General features: G+C 40.6%; 4 protein-coding genes across 7 annotated transcripts in view; 2 read left to right on the top strand and 2 right to left on the bottom strand.

The window, feature by feature from the left end:
* Window positions 1–578: 578 nt before the first annotated feature.
* Window positions 579–2,563, top strand: timm8a (translocase of inner mitochondrial membrane 8 homolog A (yeast)). The gene is made up of 2 exons (XM_005913113.3): window positions 579–856; window positions 1,471–2,563. Exons 1-2 carry the CDS (start codon window positions 746–748, stop codon window positions 1,630–1,632), a joined length of 273 nt encoding a protein of 90 aa, XP_005913175.1. The 5' UTR covers window positions 579–745; the 3' UTR covers window positions 1,633–2,563.
* On the bottom strand, window positions 2,151–6,042 carry zgc:101583 (uncharacterized protein LOC494104 homolog). Its single transcript, XM_005913112.3, has 6 exons — window positions 5,887–6,042; window positions 5,557–5,689; window positions 4,246–4,302; window positions 3,856–3,946; window positions 3,447–3,607; window positions 2,151–3,325 (listed from the first exon to the last, which is right to left on the bottom strand). Exons 2-6 carry the CDS (start codon window positions 5,687–5,689, stop codon window positions 2,691–2,693), a joined length of 1,077 nt encoding a protein of 358 aa, XP_005913174.1. The 5' UTR covers window positions 5,887–6,042; the 3' UTR covers window positions 2,151–2,690.
* Window positions 6,043–8,601: 2,559 nt separating this feature from the next.
* mars2 (methionyl-tRNA synthetase 2, mitochondrial) lies at window positions 8,602–12,016 on the top strand. The gene is made up of 3 exons (XM_005913111.3): window positions 8,602–9,140; window positions 9,487–9,821; window positions 10,164–12,016. Exons 1-3 carry the CDS (start codon window positions 8,864–8,866, stop codon window positions 11,340–11,342), a joined length of 1,791 nt encoding a protein of 596 aa, XP_005913173.1. The 5' UTR covers window positions 8,602–8,863; the 3' UTR covers window positions 11,343–12,016.
* Window positions 12,017–12,637: 621 nt separating this feature from the next.
* med12 (mediator complex subunit 12) overlaps window positions 12,638–21,089 on the bottom strand; it is a 31,049-nt gene continuing 22,597 nt past the window's right edge. Inside the window, exons 32-43 of one of the 4 annotated variants that reach the window (XM_014333785.2) lie at window positions 19,355–19,464; window positions 18,946–19,081; window positions 18,059–18,208; window positions 17,436–17,798; window positions 17,192–17,333; window positions 16,865–17,070; window positions 16,603–16,677; window positions 16,193–16,413; window positions 15,892–16,057; window positions 15,174–15,380; window positions 12,853–12,934; window positions 12,638–12,760 (exon numbers count right to left, since the gene is read on the bottom strand). In XM_014333785.2, the coding sequence (XP_014189271.1) occupies window positions 12,723–12,760; window positions 12,853–12,934; window positions 15,174–15,380; window positions 15,892–16,057; window positions 16,193–16,413; window positions 16,603–16,677; window positions 16,865–17,070; window positions 17,192–17,333; window positions 17,436–17,798; window positions 18,059–18,208; window positions 18,946–19,081; window positions 19,355–19,464 (1,896 nt within the window). In that variant the 3' untranslated portion in view covers window positions 12,638–12,722. Of the gene's footprint in view, window positions 12,761–12,852; window positions 12,935–15,173; window positions 15,381–15,891; window positions 16,058–16,192; window positions 16,414–16,602; window positions 16,678–16,855; window positions 17,071–17,191; window positions 17,334–17,435; window positions 17,799–18,058; window positions 18,209–18,945; window positions 19,082–19,354; window positions 19,465–21,089 lie in introns of all 4 variants that reach the window. The other 3 variants (XM_005913110.2, XM_014333794.2, XM_014333792.2) reach the window with 3 other exon arrangements.

Here is a 21,089-nt window from a genome sequence, read left to right as displayed (position 1 = left end):
ATAAAATTAAATCCTATTCCATTACCAAACAAAATGAGTTCATTGAAGTATTTGCTTAACTACAAGAAATGTCTTTCCACACACAATTTAAATTTTTCAAAATGTCATTCACACACCACCTCAAGTAGCAACTTTAGTTTTAGACATTATTTATTCAGTGCTTAATCACAACAATAGTCACCTTAAGGCACTTACATAAAAAATTAATCCATCCATTCGCGTCCGCTTATCCTGTTCAGGGTCGCAGGGGGGCGCTGGAGCCTATCCCAGCTGTCATAGGGCGAGAGGCGGGGTACACCCTGGACAGGTCGCCAGTCTGTCGCAGGGCCAACACACAGGACAGACAACCATTCGCACTCACATTCACACCTAGTGACAATTTGGATTATCCAATTAACCTATCCCCACAGTCATGTCTTTGGACGGTGGGAGGAAGCCGGAGTACCCGGAGGGGAACCCACGCAAACACGGGGAGAACATGCAAACTCCACACAGCCACATTTTCGGTGCGGCTGGCGGGGCGGCTAGCTTGACTGTGACTTCGTAAGTGAGGGCTCACTTGACCGCAGTTGTTACGAAAGTCTACGTGTACAGGGTGACGATGCTTGTCACACAAACGTGCTCTGTGATTGGCTGAACTACTTCCCGTTTCCCGTCGTGCACACACACGTGAAGGTCAGCAATAAAGCCATTGAGCATTTACAGTTTGCAAAATATTACTAGTACGACCTCTTTATAAGCAAGTATGGACAGCCAGGGAGCGACAGCTGACCCTCAGCTTCAGCAGTTCATCGAAATCGAGTCTCAGAAACAACGATTTCAGCAGCTGGTGCATCAAATGACGGAGGTCTGCTGGGTAAGATGAGCGTTACGCTACCAGCTCAGCTCTGCCATTTGCTATGTGTATAAATATATCTGTTTTTTTTACTGATGGCTGGTGTGTCTTATATTATACACAATTTTAGGCTTCCGTTTTTACTGGCCGTGGACAGAAAACTATATTAAAAATTGATTTTAGCCGTTTACAAACACCGGGTCGCACCGCTTTTCTTAGGCGACCCTTACCGCTATGTCAAAGCAGGGATTCAGTAATAAAGTGTTAGAGACACTATACTATTCACTATACCCCGGCTTGGTATAGCTGGCGCTTTAGATAAGGAGTATCGGAGTGAAGCGAGGTGGACGGACATGTAGTATTTTAATGTTCATGTCAAAGCGGGCAAAAGGCAGACGTGTGAGGTCATGAAGGACCGCCTAAGAATTTCCTGAATAACTGGTTTAAAAACACTTTTGGCTTCGACTTCGAGTGTCTGAGCAACACGTCCGAATCGTGGAGTGCCGCACTGCGTGCTGAGGTCACAGCTGGGGCACATCACGCGCTGACGTAAAGTTGGTACTTTGTAACAGGAACTCTGGCGCTGTATCCAATCTTGCCGTTACATTTCCTTTTAATCGTGTCTCTGTTTCCAGGAGAAGTGTATGGATAAACCCGGGCCGAAGCTGGACTCGAGGACGGAAGCGTGCTTTGTTAACTGCGTGGAGCGATTCATCGACACCAGCCAGTTCATCTTAAACAGACTGGAACAGACTCAGAGGAGCCGGGGGTCGTTCTCAGAGACCATGTCAGACTAAAAACTGTCTCTCAGAGCGCTAACGAGGCACACGGGCACTGCTCTGAGAGGGACCGTACCTCTGACCCTGCTGTCTGTACAGTACCTTGAAGAACTGTCCAGCCAATGGGGGGAAAGGAATCTAAAGTGTTACCTTTTCATACAAGTGCCTGAAAGTAACATCGAGCATGGACTCCTGTAGTTTTTTTTTATTTGTCTTCTGCTGGCATCTGAGTGTTGAGAAAAAACAAACAAAGCCACAAACCTAAACTCTGTTTTTGTCAAGTCACAGAGCTCAAGCTTTAAAACTGAGTCTGAATGTGAAAACTCACAAAATGTGCAAAAACACACTAAGCTGGCCTGCTGGGGGGCGGGGTTTACTTGCAGCAAGAGGACTTAACTACATGCTGGTGTAATGAAAGGAACTAAAGATGTCTTGACAGAAGAGGCAGATCAGCAGCCGAGGCTGAACATATGCAATAAATAAATTTAACAAAAAGAAAAACCAAACAATATTGTCCATCTTTTGGAAGAGTGCAGTGACATGATGTTGTAAATGTGTTTTAATCGGCATTATCAAACATCCAAAACACAGTTAACGCAGCAATTTGTTACAGCTTGCACACATTAGGTAGACATTTATACAAGTAGACAGCATTCTTTGGTGTGGTTTGTGTGTAATACTGAGGTAATTCAGTAACTGACATCATCGACTCAGAGCAAATTAAGACTTTAACACTGACTGCATTTAAATAAGCTCACACATTTTTAAGCATGATGAAAGCTAAAGGTGCAAAACTTTGGTTATAGTTTTCAGTAACAGAAGGCACAATCTGGCTTGTGAAGGCTATTTTTTTAACTCAATATGTTGTAAAAAAACAAAAAAAAAACCCAAATGTACACACCAGTATGATGTGGACAACTAATTTGAAATAAAATCCAGTGTACTGATAGCATTACTCTCATTTTAAAGCCTCCTCTCCCATCCTCCTCGCTTTTTTGTAAGATAGATTGTAAAGCTGTGATATGCATTAAAGTTTTAGAATGACTTTGTAGTGGTAATAACAATACTGGCCGTCTTTAAGGTGCTCTCTGGTGTATACCCCACCCTCCATTTGTGGCTCCTTCTCTGGGAAGATTCATCTCGTCTTGTGCTTGCAAGTCATAGCTGGGAAGAGCCAAGTATGGCTGTTGGCCCCATGGAAAGCCCTGAGGACCTTTCCTCAGATAAAGTGGGAGGGAATCCCAGGTAAATGTAATGTCTTTAAAGGCATGGAGGAGAAAAATTCCCAAAATGATGGTCAAGAACCCACTGATTGTTCCCACTATTCCATCTATGTTCATTCTTAACCATTCCTTGAAGAGGATGGCTGAGCAGGCCATGACAGACGTGGTGAAGAAGACGTAATAAATGGGAGTCACTAGTGATGTGTTAAAAATGTCAAGGGCTTTGTTCAGGTAGTTGATTTGAAGGCTGACACAGATTACCAGGCAGATGATTAAGGCCCAGAACAAAGGTTCCTTCAGCACCGCTGTCCCGGCAAACAGCTCCTTAATGCCAATGCCCAGGCCCTTGACACAAGACACAGAGAGCGAGCCAATCACAGAGCAGATCAGGATGTAGACCAGCACATTCTTCTGTCCAAAACGCGGAGCCACAGCACAGATAAGAATCAGACTGCTTCCCACAACGCACACAGCAAACACAATGAAACCTAACGGGAGCATTCAAGAATGAGTTAGTAACCTGAAAAAAATCAAACATCCAGCTCCTTTCAGGGATTCAGCTTCCACAGTGTTGTTAATCAGATCACAGCAAAGCAGGTCTGGTCATACCTGGATCCAGGAGCTTCTCAGACATGGCACTGAGGGAAGCCACCTCTTCTTCCTGCGGTGCATGGATAACCATGACTGTGGAGCCCAAGACGCAAAGCAAACAACCGATCTTCCCATGCACATTCAACCTCTCGTTCAGAAAGTAAGAGGACAGCACGGCACTGGAGATGAAAAACATACACAGCAGAGGCAGCATTGGCACAAATGGTACTGTTCCATATTTAGAAGGGTATTTCTTTCATAGTGGAAAAAAGTGAAAGCAACAGCTTTTAGCAAATATATAGATATTTCAAACCATAGTACTGTATTTATTGGGGATCATTTTCAATCTCAGATGCATTTCCAACATGCATCCTTCATTAATAATACTAGTATACAACATAATACATTAAACCTTTAAAACGTTTACCTGACAAGTACACTCAATGCTCCTAGTGGAGTCACAAGTGTGGCTGGTGCAAATGCATATGCGGCAAAGTTGGCAGCCTCTCCAGCTCCCACTGCAGCACAGCAAAGATCGTCATTAGCATGCAGATATATTCATATCTGGCGCAGCTGCTTAGGTTAAATATTTTCTTCCAAACCCACATGTGCAAATGTGCTCTTTGAAGGAATGTGTACTTGGAATATTTGGTGTGGGTGCAGTGCTTACTGCCACGTCACCAGCAAAAAAAAAAACAACAACCCACAAATGCCTTGTTTTGTTTTAAGAAAACAAAGAAGACAGTGTTTCTAGGAAGAATCCTGACCTTGTTGCCCGTTTACAGGGCAGGATTAAATCTGCCAAAGATTCACTTACTTGAAATTAATCCTGCCCACCACAGCCATTCTTTCAGGTAAGCGTGGCCCCCTTGACCTGTTAGTTGCACAAAGAGAAACTGCAGTAGATTTCACAATAACAGCTGCAGATTTCTCCCTCAAAACCATCATTGTTGGTACATTTATGAACAACCAGGTTAATGTTACTAATCATAAGTTACACAATGTACTGCGGTAGCTTGAATGTGCACAGCCCTTCCGATACCCGCTGTAGTATATTTTTATTATTCAGGTACACCTGTCTTCTTTTGCACTACAACATATAGCTGTAGTTTTCCACAACTTATCTCGATTTTATTTATGCAGTTCAAAACAGCCAACATCTCAAGGACCTTACGGATTATGATTAACTCATAAAACATGATATAAAGTTCTCAGTTACAAAGCCCGAGGTTTTATAAAGTAGTTTAAATCAATTCCATATCAAAAAGCTAAACTGCTGTTTATATAATAATAATAATACAGTAATAAGACATTAATAGAAATGCCTATGTATTTATGGAAGAACTATAGTCCATGAGTGCGTTTGAGTCATTTTGTCAAAAGCAAAATATTACATATTTACTGCTTCTTAAATGTAAGCATTTAATGCTTCTCTATGTCTTGAAGCTTCATTATACATATTAACTCCTGGTTAATTAGTAAATCCCTAAAAAGTAAATCCATTCTTTGTTTAAAAAACACACATAAATAAATCTAATTTCATTTGTAATAAGGGATAAATCTTTACTGTACCAGATGGGTGTGTCTTTTAGTAAACTCTTGTGAAACAGGATTAAATACCACTGGCATACTGTGACTAGCAGCTTTGGTGCTACAGTGCAGTGGTTTCTGCATACCTAGGTGTCAGAATCACATAGAAGTCACAAGGAAATCTCTTACGGTACTTTTTTTTCTCAAATTAATATGCCACGTTTTCTCATAGTTATGCTTTTTAGATGAGCTGACTTGTTTATTGTCACAGAAAAGTCCAATATTCTGTCATTTTCCCTCTAAAATGTCAGACTTCGATGCAATGATTAAATTTTTAGTCTTACGTGATAGTTAAGCGAGTAAGAGTCTCAGAGTATGTGAATGCAACACAGCTGCATGACAGCTAAGCTCCCTCCATCTTACTGTTGACAATGAAAGCTGGATCATTTCCATCATGACAATTGCAATAACAATTCAGCTTTAAGGGTTATAAGGGTTACTTTATCGTGTTGTAGTTATTGTTGATACAACTACGTGTTCTAAAAATCTCTCCGCGCGCTCGCATAAACTTCGCTACAGTTGAGTTTTGTTGTATCACCTGCTCGCATGGACCCCTTGCTGGCCAATCGGAGCAGGCCTTTCTTCTTCAAGATGAAACTTGAGCCGATAAAAACACTGGAGCTCACAGCTAGTGAGAGGCCAATGTAGAAGTCCAACCGCGTCACCTCCATCTGAAACAGCGGATAATGCAGTAAAACATGTTCCGGGTGTAAAAATGGTCGACCTACTTCAAACACGAAACTTTCCAGGAATCGAGCGCCGGAAAGCTCATGTTTAAAGAAGTCACATGACAGGCTGACCGTACCGCGACGAACTGAAACTACCCATTAAAACGACCGTAAAAGCGGAGCAATATGAAAGTACGTACCGCTGCTTGTAGTTTGTTTTAGTGCAATTCAGCTTTAGCCGGTCGGCTAACGTCACATTTTGTGAAATGTTTTACCTCCGTCGTCACATTAAAGCTATTCGTCACATTCATTGCGGACCGCGGGAGGAGAAGCAGCTGATTGGCTGGTCGTCACCAAGCAACTTCCTTGTGATCGTCTTGGAAACGGTTATCTGCTACCGGTCAAACAAACAGCTGCTCGCCATGTTTTCATACGGGATTACAGATTAAATTATTTTCGTGATATTTAGTTATAATGGCTGTTTTCCTTAATAACATTAACAAAGTACTGGAAAGAAAGTCGTAGAAGAAATAACAGAGAAAGGTGTTAGAATATGATACTGATAAAACAGTAAAGGGCCAGTCTACAGTTGCAGGACATTTTCTGTGTGAAATACGACAACATGTTTGTTGTGTAAAACACACTTCTACTAAGATAAAATGTACCTAGTTGTTTAAAACGTGGTTCCAAAATATTATGTAAAACACAGACAAATTGCATTTTTCTCTTGTCCCTACTTGCTGATAATGACATGTCTTATATACTATAGGATTTTAAATGAGTTTTACATTAACTTGATTGTTTTGAATTCGTTAACATATCTATAATTGTTCAACCTTTTTTAAACATCAGGATAGTTTTAAAAAAACGTATATATCCACAGCAAGTTCCCACAAAATATGTGCAGACTTGTTACCGAAACCTATTTAGCCTCAAAAAGGAAGAGACAAAACAATGAGGTGGCATGATAAAGAAGAAGTGACATGATCAAGTCCCGTGCTAACACCAATGGTAGGCCAAAGGTCAGTCCCCTTTGACATATTTTGTATTTGTCCAAGCTTTTCTGACTAAAGTATGTCACTCTAACCATTACAAGTCCCTGTTACCCATATTATCAAAAGAAGACAAATGAATTTCACAGTTTCATTCTTTTAGTAACTACGTTCATCCCTGACTTTCACAGTACATTACATTCCACATTACATTATCTACAAATAAAGCAAATATAGCTATTCGACCCTGTTGCCTTGTCCTACACTGTTTTTTAACACTGTTACTATATAATTTTTATTAAAAATAAACAAATTTTTTATTAGCTCACAAGGGTTTGATCTACTACCTTTGTAATAGTAACTATTATAAAGTTCAGCAAGGTAGATTTAGAAAGTTGCTTAAATGAATCAATCTTAGCTATTAGTATTAGTATATTAGTATTCCACATAAAGGCAACCATCATCACCTTTTTAAAATCTAAACTTTTACAATTTTATAATCTACATTTTCTGGTTCTGGAGAATTGGAAAATATTTTTGTAAGTTTAATATGTAAACTTAAAAAAATATTATACATTACTTAAATAATGCTGACAGTTGATAACATCAGGCAATATCACTATTTAATAATATTTACAGTATTATTAAGTAGATATACAGTTGTGGTCAGGAGTTTATATACACTTGTCATGGGCATGAATTATGTGATGGTAATTTTTGATGATTTCTTTGAAAAATTTCCATGGAAGATTAAATTGTATGGAACACATGTTCACCGACTTTACAAAGCAATAAAAGTTTGGATTTATTTTGGATTTTCTCTAATCCACACTGGGACAAAAGCATATATACAGAGTCAAACATATACACAGGACCACTTAAATCTTTTCAGAAGTGGTGCTGAAAGTTCTAAAATATCTTTTAACTTGACAAAGCCAAGGCATACTAACTTCTCGTTAGTAATATAATGATTGACAATTGGAAGTTTCTTTTTGCCAGCAAAAATGATTTGTTTGACACCGCTCACTGGACTCACCAATACAAAATAATTCGTATTTCGACGAAGCTATCGGTGGATACAGTAAATCCACCAAATCCAGAAAATTTGGCCAATCATCAGGAAATCAGGCGGGGAAAGCAGTGCTCCACCACTGCTGACTTCGACTAAGGGCATAGACAAGCAGTAGAAGGAATACTTTGTGAACCTCTTTACTGACACGTCTTCTGTAGAGGAAGCGGGGTTACTGGAAAGGAGAGTTTGTCCATTAGTTGAACCCCAGATTCGGGAAGAGCAATGTTGTTTTCTTGCGCTGGTGGAGCGCTGGACCATCTATTTATCCTGTTGAGGATAACTGAGTGTGCATGGGAGTTTGCCAACCAGTCTGCATGTGTTTTGTGACTTCAAAGTCTGAGGCCATGGTCTTCAGCCAGAACAGATGGAGTGCTCACTCTGGAGTAGGGACATGTTTCTGGAGGAATTCAAGTATCCCAGGATCTGGTTTGAGTGAGGAAAGGGGGGGGGAACAAGTTATTCAGATGTGTCACTACTTTGCCAAGGTTTGGAAGAAGATTCGAACAATCACAGTTTTGTTTGAACTGTGCTCCAATAATAATCACATCAACAATGTGCATTTTATTAAGCACATTGTTGTATTAATATATGCAACAACTCAACAACTTAATTGTGATAAGTGGATTAAAAAAAATACAAATCCTTTGTATTTACCTCACTGAAACCACGTGCCTGTGCACATGTCAACTTCCTAGTCTGTTTTTGTCAATAAATTCAAAGTTTAAAAAAACGTCCCACTGAAATCGATGTAGTTTTTTTTTACCGTAAATATTTTGCTTTTTGTATAGTTTCTTTTTTTTAATATGTGTTAGAATATCAGCGGTAACACTAAATTAAAGAGAAAAAAAGGAAAAATAAGAAAGAAATAGGGGGGAAATACACCTCGTAATCTGATTGGTGGTTGATAGTCAATGCGCAACATACAGCGTTTTCATTGGACAAATTATTGTTATTCGTAGAAACCGGAAGAAGCCTCAACCTTCACAGGCAATGAAACACATGGATTCCAGGGTTCCATTGAACTGAATTCGCCGGTTTTACGCTAACACTCTACACTACGTGGATTCAGTATCGTGTTTTGGTCTTCATGTGGACGTCGCTTGGTATCCAACTATGAGGTTCCCCTTTCTGTTTGCTACCAGAGGATGTAGAGCGGTTTACAGACTCCATCAAAAGCCGTTTTTATCACCGGTTCCACCTCTCTGGGAACATCGGAGCAGCGCTGCTTTGAGCACTCAGCTATGCAAAGATGACAGAAGTTACTATATAACTACTCCCATCTTCTATGTCAACGCTTCACCTCATTTAGGACACCTTTACTCAGCTGTCTTAGCAGACTGCTTCCACAGGTACAAACTACTGCAGGGATTTAACTCAAAGTTTGCAACAGGTAAATCTTCCATTTACGCTAAGTGTTCGTTTTTCATGTTACTTTAATTAATGGGTGTCTATAGGTATTAAGGTCTTTGTTATACACCATTTTAAGCCTTACACTGAACAGATCAGGGCAAAAGAGAAAATGGTATAACAGAGAAGAAAAGACTAAGATGTTGACATAAAACTCTTCTGTGATCACCTTATAATTTTGACATTTTGAAACTGTTGAAAAAGTAAATTAGTTCGTTTTCTGTTTTATATGATTGTGAGTGGAATGCATTTTAATTTTAACCATTATTATTGCTCAGTTGACTTTTTGGCTTTTGATGATGCTCTTGTTATGTTTGTCATACATTCAGGCACTGATGAACATGGCTTGAAAATCCAACAAGCTGCTGAAGCTGCAGGAAAAGATCCCCTGACCTTCTGCACCGGTGTGTCCAAGCAGTTCAGACATCTCTTCAGCAGCTGCAACATATCGTACACAGACTACATAAGAACCACCGAGCAGAGACACCGTGAGGCTGTGGAGCATTTCTGGTCGGTGCTGTGGAACAAAGGGCTCATCTACAAGGGGAGTTACGAAGGCTGGTACTCCACGCAAGATGAAAGCTTTCTTATGCCCTCTCAAGTCGGTGATGCTTTGGACTCATTAGGGAAGGAGATCAAAGTGTCGCTGGAGAGTGGACACAAGGTAATTTCGATCAAACCGTGCAAACAATTTTTTCCTTTTGTCTCTTGAGGAGCTTTAAGAAGCCTAGGAAAAATACGCCAACTTGAGCCTCTAATCTTTAGTGTGTGACATTTGCTGAGTACGTGGAGCCTAACAATGGGTTCGATTTTACCACAGACTATTTACTGCATGTAGTTCCTGTCTGTGCTCTACTGCCCTGCCAAATAAACACTGAAAATGCTTCCCAAACGAATTGTGAAATGGAGATTTTTATCCGTTTTCCCCTTTTCAGTGTTTATATGAAGCTATTTTAACTTCATTAACAAAGTTTCAAAAACAGATTATCTCGCCACTGTTTTGCAGGTGGAGTGGATGAAAGAGGAGAACTATATGTTTCGCTTGTCTGCGTTTCAATCTCAGCTGCTTGACTGGCTCAGAGGAAATCCTCAGGCTGTACAGCCTGAGCGTTTTCACCAGGCTGTACTTAAGTGGTTGCAGGAAGACCTTCCTGACCTCTCGGTGTCCCGTCAGAGAAGCCGTCTTCAGTGGGGGATCCCAGTCCCCGGAGATGATGAACAGACTATCTACGTATGGCTAGATGCTCTGGTGAACTACCTCACAGTAGCAGGATATCCAGATAAACACAACCAATGGTGGCATGTGGCCCGCCATGTTATAGGAAAGGACATCCTAAAATTTCACGCCATCTACTGGCCAGCTTTTCTCCTAGGAGCTGGACTGCCACTGCCACAGGTGATTCATGTGCACTCCCACTGGACAGTAGGAGGCAAGAAGATGTCTAAAAGTTTGGGAAATGTGGTCGATCCTCTTGAACGCTCACAAATGTTTACAGCTGATGGTATGAGATACTTTCTCCTGCGTCAGGGTGTTCCTGACTCGGACTGTGATTACACAGATGACAAAGTTGCCAAGCTGCTCAACGCAGAGCTCGCAGACTCTCTGGGTGGTTTGCTTAACCGCTGCACGGCACCAGCTCTCAACCCAGCTCAGGTCTACCCCTCTTTCTGTCCTCAGTCCTTCCCCAGAGCACACGGAGGCAGAGCTGTGCATGAAGACTACCACATGTTGGATGCTATACAGAAACTCCCAGCTGTGGTGGAAAAGCACTATGAGGCTATGCATATATACAAAGCTCTGGAGGCCATCAGTGCCTGTGTGAGGCTCACTAACGGGTTTGTCCAGCGCCACACACCCTGGAAACTGGATAGGAAAAACAATGAAGACCAGCGCTGGGTAGACACCATCATTCATATCTCTCTTGAGTGTCTGAGGATATATGGCACACTTCTCCAGCCAATTGTACCAGAGGCTTCTAACAAATTGCTGTCACGACTTGGGGTGCAACCGCATGAGAGGAGCTGGGCAGGTCTGAACTTCCTGGCGAGGTACCAAGGAATGGACTGTCCTTTTGAAGGAAGAGCACTAGGATCTGACAGCGGAGTGCTTTTCAGTCGCTTGGAACCTCATAATGCCGACAAACAAAAACCTAAGAAAACAAAAAAGTCTGCAAATTTGAAATGAGGATGGTGTGGGTTTGTTTTTTAATGTAATCTCAAAAGTAAGTTTCACAGTGTGAGAGTTGTCACACGTGCATTGCAACCATGAACCTTTTCCTCAGTGGTGGGTGTGAGAACACAAAGATCTAACTCAGTCACACCGCACATTAGTCTCTTTCATCTAAAACCTCGTTAGGATAAGGGTTTATATCTGATTGCGCTTGCATCAAAGTACCTAAGTGCATTCACTGCTATCTGCACACTTTATACTGCAGCACATTTCCAGTAGTGAGAATATATCTGAAGTCATTTCTTGTTGAGTGCTACATGTCAGAAAGGACATCGGTCTCATTCGGATTCCAAAAATCTACAGTTCCTGTCTGAAAACAGCTGAAGCCTTTGTTTTAATATCATCACTCTAAACCGAATGGAGCCATGATTTAACATCTTTTTATTCTACTGTTGGATGTCATACTGTCTGGATTGAAACTATTCTAAACACTGTTAAGCTGAAATGAAAACACCTGTATAGTTACACGTGTATACAGGGTCTTTACACCTTGCTGTTTGTATTTCTCGGTGTTGAAATTTTTTTTGAAAACTCCAAGATTAGTTGTACTGAAAAAAAACATAATTAAATACTACATATTTCATAGCTGCCCAGTCTCTGAACAGTTGTTAGTCAAAGTGTCCTTCCACTCTTTTTACTAATCACTATGGTCGCAAGCTGAGGAAACACACCAACTTTACCAGTATGCCTTCCCCCTCTCTCCCAATATTAAACACAGACGTGAATAATGAACTGATGCCTCAGTCCCATTTAGCTGGTTCACTTTCACAGTCCTTGTAATAAGAACACCGTTTTATTTACTCATTATTGGAACACTTTTACAAAACAGTCATTTACGGTGGTATTTACATCAGTTTGATACATTTTATGCACTCGTTGTCATTTTCCTTCTCCCAGAGCTTGAAAAAGAGCAGCGAAAGATAAAAACTTTCACTACCCGGTTTTAAAAGAGGCAGCTAACACAAGTACCAGACATTAAAAACTGACATGATTTTTAATGAGAAATACACGAAACTGAGAAAAATTGTACAAATTGAAAAAAAAAAAATTGCATTATTCTTATAATTTGTGGTAATTTTTTTCTTTACATAGGCTCCATCATTAAGCATTACGTGTTTACTTCAGATAAGGATCACTCCATTGATATTCTATAATTACACAAGTGACACAAGATCATCTCTGATTGTGGTCAATATTGGATTTCGTTAATCTGTTTGGTGGTCCTTTGTGCCTTCAAGTCATCCCTCCTAACTACCTTCATGGCACAGGACACATGTATTCCCCCAATCCACAGAGCAGGGCCTCCACTCTGCCCACCACTATGAACAAACATTATCAGTAATAAGAGTTGGTGCCCTGTGATGGTTGTGTACCTGGAAAACAGAGGGGAAAGGTTTACAAATGTGGAACAATGAACACGCATTAGAAATGTGAGAAGATGCCACTGAAGAGGTTTCTGACTTACTTGATAGTTGCTGTTGCAGCTGTCTGACCAGCGCTGCGGTCTGCTGTTGCTGCTGAGTCTGCTGCATTCCCTGTCGTGGGAACTAAAAGAGAGAGAGGGTACTTAAAACTATTTTTGCACCTTTATCCAAATTAACTCATTTTAAATAAACTCAAGCTGGATTTCCAACTTGGAAGTCAGAGCAGCCCTACTAACCCAGGGTTAATGCAAGATGACAATAGTCCACAGAAACCTTAGTAAAACTGGCCAGTCTCTCTCCTTTAACCTTGATTTATTTAAAAAGCAGCCATTTAGCAGCAACTGAATATTTGGGGTGCCTGAATGCTCAAGTGGGCTGGTAAATGATCACAAACTGATCGGCCACTCGATAATGTTCACGCTGGTCTTCGGTAGTGAGTTCTTCACCAGGAATGACGTATGTTTTGGATTGCTAACATCCTGTAAGACAAAATGATGACCCAGACCCGGTTTTGCTGCTGGCTCTAGTTTCATCTCATCTGACCAAAGGATGCACTTCCAGTATGCATGGTCCCTCTCCAGGTTGTCCTTAGCACACTTCAGTCTGGCTTTAAAGTGTCTCTTCTGCAGAAGTGGAGTTTTTCAGTGCAGGATCCTAGTGACTGTCGAGTTGGCTAACAAATTCACTAGTGTCTTGGCAGTTGTTCTGGGGTCTTTAAACACATCTCTCATCGGTTTTCTCTCCAGAAACATTTCGCTTCCTACCTCTGCCAGCCGCCTTCTGTGCTGTGTGGCTCTCTTAGAATTTCCTGATGATACTTTTCACTCCAGTTCTTGGCACTTGGAAATGCAGTGATAACTTTGTATAGCCATTTCCTGCTTTGTGAGTAGGGCTGTGCAACATGACCACAATCTCACATCCTGATATAAGAATTCTATCGTCCGATAACGATATAAATCACAAAAATGTAACATTTTCTGTAATTTCTGTGAATCTCGGGCAGCTCGACTTGTGTGAAATGTTTCCAGCTGTGCGTCATGTAGCTGCAGTTTTAACCGATGCATGAAACGATACATTTTTAGACATAAGTTGTAACGGCGCCGTTTCTTTGTGAGTATTTATTACACGGCGTGCTGCGGGGAAAAGCCTGTTCTAACGTTTGAGTCTAAGGTTTATTTTTTAGCACCTGGCTTCTCTTTTTTACTTCTCATCCATAAATAATCTGCTCTTTCACGTGATTCAGTTTATTTTGAAAAGTCTCAACAGGATCTTGAGCTTTATTGTGAAAGGTTTATGTGGAACATAAACAAGCGGACACGCGATGCTGTTACCGTCGTTGTTGCTAACGACAACGCATAAAAACAGGCGCTTGTCTGTCGGTAGTGTGGTTCTATTAAATATAAGAGAAAGAGAGAAGTTTGAGAAATTAATATAAACACTACAGTGACATCAGAACCATGAAAAAAATATTGTTGTAAACAGTTTATTTTGCGACACCACGAAACAAACGATAGCGTAAAATGAAATGATAGACGTTTTTATATCGTCATCCGATGAACAGGCCTATTTGTGAGTGTCAACAATTCTTTTTCTCAAGTCTAAAATGATTACTCTTATTCTTGGCATTTATCTTCAGTGAGGCTAAAAGCCTTGCAGAAGTTGTTACACTGAGTGTAAATTGGTAGATTGGTTTTAACTTGATTTTACATGTTTTGATCATTACTAAGCTAAAACATGTCATTACATGTCAGTCATTTGTGCTATTGCTCAATAAAAAGGTCCGTTTTTCAGGCAGTTAATTATATTGACTCTTGTATTTTTCCTGGATTAATTTCTGTCATTGTGTTCAAATCACTAATTTAAGCTTTCTAAACTATTATTACTAAATATTAAACTAAATTACTAAACTATTATGTTTAGAAATAGTACATTAGAAATGCCTTGCTCTGTTGAAAAAGTACTTGGGAAAATGTTTACAAAAACTTTAAATTTCATAGGGGGTGGACGTGTCCCTATCTGTAATTGTTTTTGTTTTATTATGCAAGACCATTTCCTTATTGCACTTTCTAAAAAAAAAAAATGGAAGAGAAAAAAGACCCAACAACATTGGAGCTACTCTTTGATGCAAACAGCACCTTTTTTATCCCTCTTGTGAATTATTTTTTGTGATAACTGAACAGACTTGAAATAATTATTTAGCAGCATAACAACAAGTCTTAATCCTTTAGTTTATCTCGCCACATCCAAAACATATTTAAATACAGATGACGTTTCCACGAAAACTTCCCAGCACCTGCCACCTGTCCAGTCGTAATGAATAAATCCTGCGAATGCCTGGAGTACTAAAAGCCACTAAAATCACCTGGACTCCTACCATGGGTTGCTGCGGTGGCAGCGGCTGCATGCTCAGGCCCTGGTTCTGTGCCTGGCCTGGTGGAGGCACAGCCGTCACCTGTGGCTGTTGCTGCTGTGGAACCTGCTGTTGAGGAGGAACCTGCTGTGGTTGGACCTGCTGCTGCTGCTGTTGCTGTTGCTGCTGCTGCTGCTGCTGCTGTTGATGTTGTTGTGCCTGTTTTGGTTGGGGAAACATAACACAGAAAAAGCTTGTAAATTTCAATAATGCACAACAACAGCTGAAAGAACAGCAAGGGCCTCTTGCATACTGGATTTAATCTCAAAAGATGCAGATTTAAACAAGTTAACATGTCCAAATGGTGTTTCCCCTCTAATATGGTAGAAGACAAAGCTAGGGAACCAATCCTATCAATCTGAGATAAGACTAATTTTGTTGGGAACAACTTTTATTCAGCATAGGAGGAAACATTTAGCTGTGACGTGTTTAAAAGTAAAGTTAACGTTATTCAACACCACTACACTTCTAACACAGCAGTGATGTGCTGTTAGAACTTTAATCTATGCTAGAAGAGGAACTTTCTCTGCTTTTACAGGCCATGCCTTTTAAGCACAGCCTTCCATCAACCTGTTTTTAGTTCTTACGGCTGCATCAGGCAACTTTTTTTCTGTTTTAAGAAAACCCAAGCCATGGCCAAGATGTGACTAACTTCATATAAGTGACATACCCTGATCGCTGCATGTTGTCTGAGGTACTGCTGCTGCTGCACTAATTGTTGCTGCTGTTCTGTTAATATCTGATTGGGCCTGGACAAGCCTGGATGGACACCTTGTCCCATTTGCCCGAGATGGGATGGCATGATAGGATTCTGCTGGAGTTGCTGGTGGGGAAACCTGATATGTACAAGCCAATAAGAAAAATTAGCATATGCAACAATACAGCAAGCATAACAAGGACAAAAAGACACAAAGACTTCCAAGTGCTAATAATTATCAAACTAGCAGATTTACTTGCAACATAATACTGACCTCTGTGTGTTCTGCATACTCTGTGGGTAGCCTGTGGGCTGTGGGGCCTGCTGGAGAAGATACCCACTTGGCCTCTGATGCCTTAGAGGTTCCACTACAGCAGGGTTGGCTCCAGGATGTGCGCCTGGGAAATTTTGGTTGCCATAGGAATGAGGTACTATACTACCACTTTGAGATGGATGCTGCTGCATTCCCATGTGTGACCCGTATGTGGTATAGCCCTGTGGTATAGCACAAAAAAAAAAACAATGTTGATAATTCAAGCCAAGCAAGGAGGAGACAACTGCAGACAAAACCAGGAAAGACCACAGGCAAAATATAGGACAGATTTCAAAAACGGTCTGTGGTCTATGGTATCATGTTTGATACAACCTTGTGTTAAATGTGACAAAAAACAAAACACCACTTACCTGGGATTGCATTGAAGTATATTGTTGGTTTGGTGGCATTTGTCTAATCTGCCCTAATGCATTTGGATTTTGATGCTGAAAACACAAAAATTGAATTACTCATTTTTCTCTACTACAAAAACAATCAAGGATCAGAATTTAAGCAGCAGTTAAACACAAACTACGTCTGTTTAAGTTTACTAAATAGTGCTAAGGTGGCACAACTATTCTCAAGGAGTAAGTATTGCTTGACATGTCAGAGGTACAGACTCACCAGTCTGACCTGTAGTTGGTGTCGCAGATTCGGGCCTTGTGACATGGTAGCATGGGGCTTAAAGGTCATTTGGTACTGTTTGTCTGGTCCCATGATGCCAGGCATGCTTCCCGGCATGCCTGGCATCATGCCTGGATAACTAGGCCGAGCGGGCATCATTTTGCTAATTTGGCTGCGGTTTGGTTGTCTGTATGGAGCATCTAAACCTGGACCTCCTGTGGAGAAACAAATAAAACACAAGTCTCAATCCCAGATGTTCCAGCTGTGGCAATTCCTCTTGGGTGCTACAGCAGCATAAGTCATAATGATGAGAGTATCCTGCAGTTACTATCTGACCTGCAATCTGACCTGGAGGTAGAGGCTGGCTCTGTGTGTACACGTTCTGTGGATTATAGGGCATGGTCCTGGGATATGTGGGGTTCTGCATCAACTCTGGTGCCATACTTGTATATGCAGGACCTGGTGTTCGGTTATAGTCCTAGTCACAGAGGATAAAGTATTTAAGTTTGGAAATCAATGTTTCAAATATAATGATCTCTCATATTTAATAGCAAAAACATCAATTGGCAGGATAACAGACCTCTGTTTTGTTAGAAGGAGCTTTCTTTTTCTTGGATTTGGACTTTTTGTTGGACTCTGGTGGCACAGTGGCTACATTCTTCTCCGTCTTCACCACCTCTATCATCTTCTCTGGTTCCTGTGAGACAGGTGTCAGGGGTTCCTCCTCTTCAGGGGGTAGGGGAAGAGGCTCCAGGTAATAGCTACGTGGTTTGGGCTTCAGGTGGGTGTGATAAAGGAGGAATCGCTGCTGCTCCTCAAATTTAGTCACCTTACGGTCCACACGTACCGTACCAAACCAGCCCCAGGAGAGAGGGGCGGAGTGTTTCAGACCCTCAAAAACATCCCACGGAGAAATCTTTTGTTTAGTAGATACTTGAAGACCCTGATAGATCAGAGACAAATTAAACTTACTAAACTCTTGCTAAATTCAAAATCATCAAGTTAGCATCAGTTCGTTGCAGATTTATCTGGTTTTCCTGTGACCTTAACTTGTATTTATCTTTACAAGCTGCAGTATTTGCATCTTTAGTTGTCTTCAACATACTTCTCTACCCCTCTTTCAAAATATAAAAACTGTGTACATCTAATTTTTTAAGCCTAATGTACAGGATGTATATTGACAAATAAAAAGAAAGTGTTTACCTCCTTCTCAAAGCCAGCTATCTTGTTGCCCTTAGTGTCTATCAGCGAACCCTGAGGTTCACAGGTTATGACATCGCGGGTTTGCTTGGGCAGCGGCAGAAGCTGGCGAACCTTTTCCAAACTTTCTGACTGCCGATCTCCAAGTTCTTTCTGTGGACACAAAACAGATGGAGTGAGTGTTAATAAAACTTTACATGGGCAAAATGCAGTTCTTCTCATTTAATGTCTACATGAGCAAAGCCATTACTGTGGCTGCCTTCACATGCAAAATGATCAATAACCAAGATAGTTACAGCTAGAATTAACCATGACCTTTAGTCTTCAAAGTAAACAAGCCTTTTGCACTTAAGGTGAAAAAGCAATCGTTTCACTTTTGTCACTCTGAACAATGTGGTCAGTCTCATTTTTAACTTGAACTCAAGTGGTTATTTTTATAGACGGCGCTCACCCTTTAATCTGGCGAGTTCGCTACTTAATACACCTTTACTACTCATAAGGAAAGCAGGAAGTCGCTGTTACATACGCAGTAACTTCTAAAGCAGATCATGCATTAACATTTTTCTTTTGACACTGAATTTATTTATTTACTAATTGTATTAATTTAATAATCATGTAATAGTAACTTAATATTACTGATCATTTAGCAGTAAATACAAGTTAAAAAAGGAATAAATACGTGCATCTAAAAACAGTTTAACGAGTTAATACAATTAAATGGAAAATTAAATGACATGGTTAATATATTTCATGCAATACTTATTCAGAGAGTGACTTTTTTTATCCTTCACAATAAGGACCACAGTTGAGCATTACATAACATCACACATGGAAAGTATTATACACAGTAACAAAATCTTGCATAAGTGAGGAAACTGTGCTCATCCTACCCTGAGCTTCTTAACCAGGTTCATGTAGGCTCTCTTGTTTTCCTCCATGCTGCCCTGAGAGATGCTGGACATGTCAGCAGCCAGTGTGCCGTTAATCAGCACACTCAACATGTCCAGCACTGTTGTGAAGAGCTCGCTGTTGGACAGAAGCAGAGTTAGTCAGTTAGATAAAGTCAGTGCCCAGTAGTAACACTCAAGATTTTCAAACTATAGTTTATTAGACTGTTTATTCAAAAATTCACGAGTGACATTAGATGGTACTCCACAGTTTCTTGCAAAGCAAAATACGACTGTAACTGTTAAAAATGCAGGTCAAGTGCTAGCAGCTGGAGAATCCAGCTCATGGTGTCCAATTCAAGAAATAATGTGCCAATATTTCAATAGAAGTTACTTTGAAGCAAACACTTACTTATTGGACTGCATGTCCACTGTGCCACTGCTGATGATGTCAAGGAGTAGCACCGCCCACTCCGTGGTCTGTTGCGTGCTGCGCTGCACTGTATCAAACATGCCACCGACCTGATGGGAGAAGAAGAAAAACAGGTGATTTTAAATAGTGCTCACATGAAAGATGTTCTTGCTTGCATTTCTTTTATTGGTCTCAGCTTTTTTCCACGATAAACGCTGGGTCATTCCAGCTTTCAACAAACCAAATCTACTAAGATTTGGTTTGTTTCCACATGACTGCTTCATAATCCATATATTAAATGAAGCCATGCAGAATTTTACCCTGCAACCAACTATGTGCCCTCACAGCACATAGCAGCTGGTCAAAATTTCACTCTTTTAAAATTTGGACATTTTTTTTTTTAAATTACTTTAACTTCAAATATAAATGTTTCAGAGCTGAAAAACAAATTTATGCTCTGCTAAAAACATCAGCAAAATCCATTTTACACCCACTCAAATGTAAAGCCAAACATCACATTTTTGTTTAGCACCATCTTCTCTAAAACAATACATCATAGTTTCAAATGTGAAACTTGTGCTAGTGTCCACCAATTTAATGCAAATGATGTAGAGATACAAAGTAGCACTGATACACAACATCTCTGTTTCCTCATAATAAACTGAAGGATGCATCCTATGATTGGACGGGTGGCTGTGGCTGCAGACGTAGATAATCAAAAGGTTGTTGGTTCGATCCCTGGCTGCTCCAGTGGATTGCATGCCAAAGATTTCAGATACCGAATGCTAGTTGCTCTCAATGACTTTGCAAGGGTGTGAATTAGGGGTGGGTTTTGCTTTTCGATTTATTCTAGTTTGGCTAACGTCATATCGATTCATTAAAATTCTGAATCGATTTTTTTAATAGAAATTTTTTTGGCCGAAACGCCAGAATCTCAGGCTAAACCTCACAAAACTTCAACAACCACCAAACAGCTAAAACAGTAAATGAGAGCAGGAACACGGATTCTGCACAAAGACAAAAACACAAAGCGTGGAGCCGCCGACTGATCAGAATCAGCGAGATGTCGCCTTTTTCACCCGACGGCACGGACACGGTCGGGGCTGAAAGCAGACAGCTCGCTGATTCCGATGTTTCGGCGGGTCGCGCTTTGTGTTCACGCCCTTTTTGCGGTGATTATGAAGCTGAAGGTTTTATCTCTCTCCAAACAATACTGTTTACAGCAAAATACAGCAAAAGAAGATCCAAACTACGTTTCACATAAACATCGTCGTGATTTCACTCTTAGTTTTGCTGCTTTGCTTCCACCAGGATAAAAATCACACTTCATGCACAGCTCTCTCTCTCTCTGTACTTCAAGAACAGTTTCCTGTCTAAAAACCTGTTTTCTGCATTATTCGCTTGCTTGTTACGCACAAGTCTACCGTTGTTTACAGCCTGTCGGACGCTGTTTTTTTCCTTTTACTTCTGAAACGAAAGCCTCATTTCTGCCGTTCAACACTGAACAAATGTAAACTTTTTAAAATTATGCAAAATCGCAAAACGCTCAGCTGTGTCTGTAATAAAACCTCTGTAACTTTGCTCTGCTTCACTTCAGCAGCATCAGGTAATGTTCATATGTTGATTAATGGTTTTCTTTCGTTTTTGATCGACTGCAGAATATTTTCATAAAATCCCAGGAGAATCACCTCCACGTTTTTGTTTTATCCTCAGCTACTTTGACACAAAGGCATCT

This window comes from Haplochromis burtoni, unplaced genomic scaffold, assembly GCF_018398535.1.
Source record: "Haplochromis burtoni strain Fernald_Lab_line unplaced genomic scaffold, NCSU_Asbu1 Contig_4, whole genome shotgun sequence".
Lineage (NCBI taxonomy): Eukaryota > Metazoa > Chordata > Actinopteri > Cichliformes > Cichlidae > Haplochromis > Haplochromis burtoni.
The sequence above is the reverse complement of the archived record's forward strand: the minus strand, read 5'-3'. Positions and strand labels throughout refer to the sequence as shown.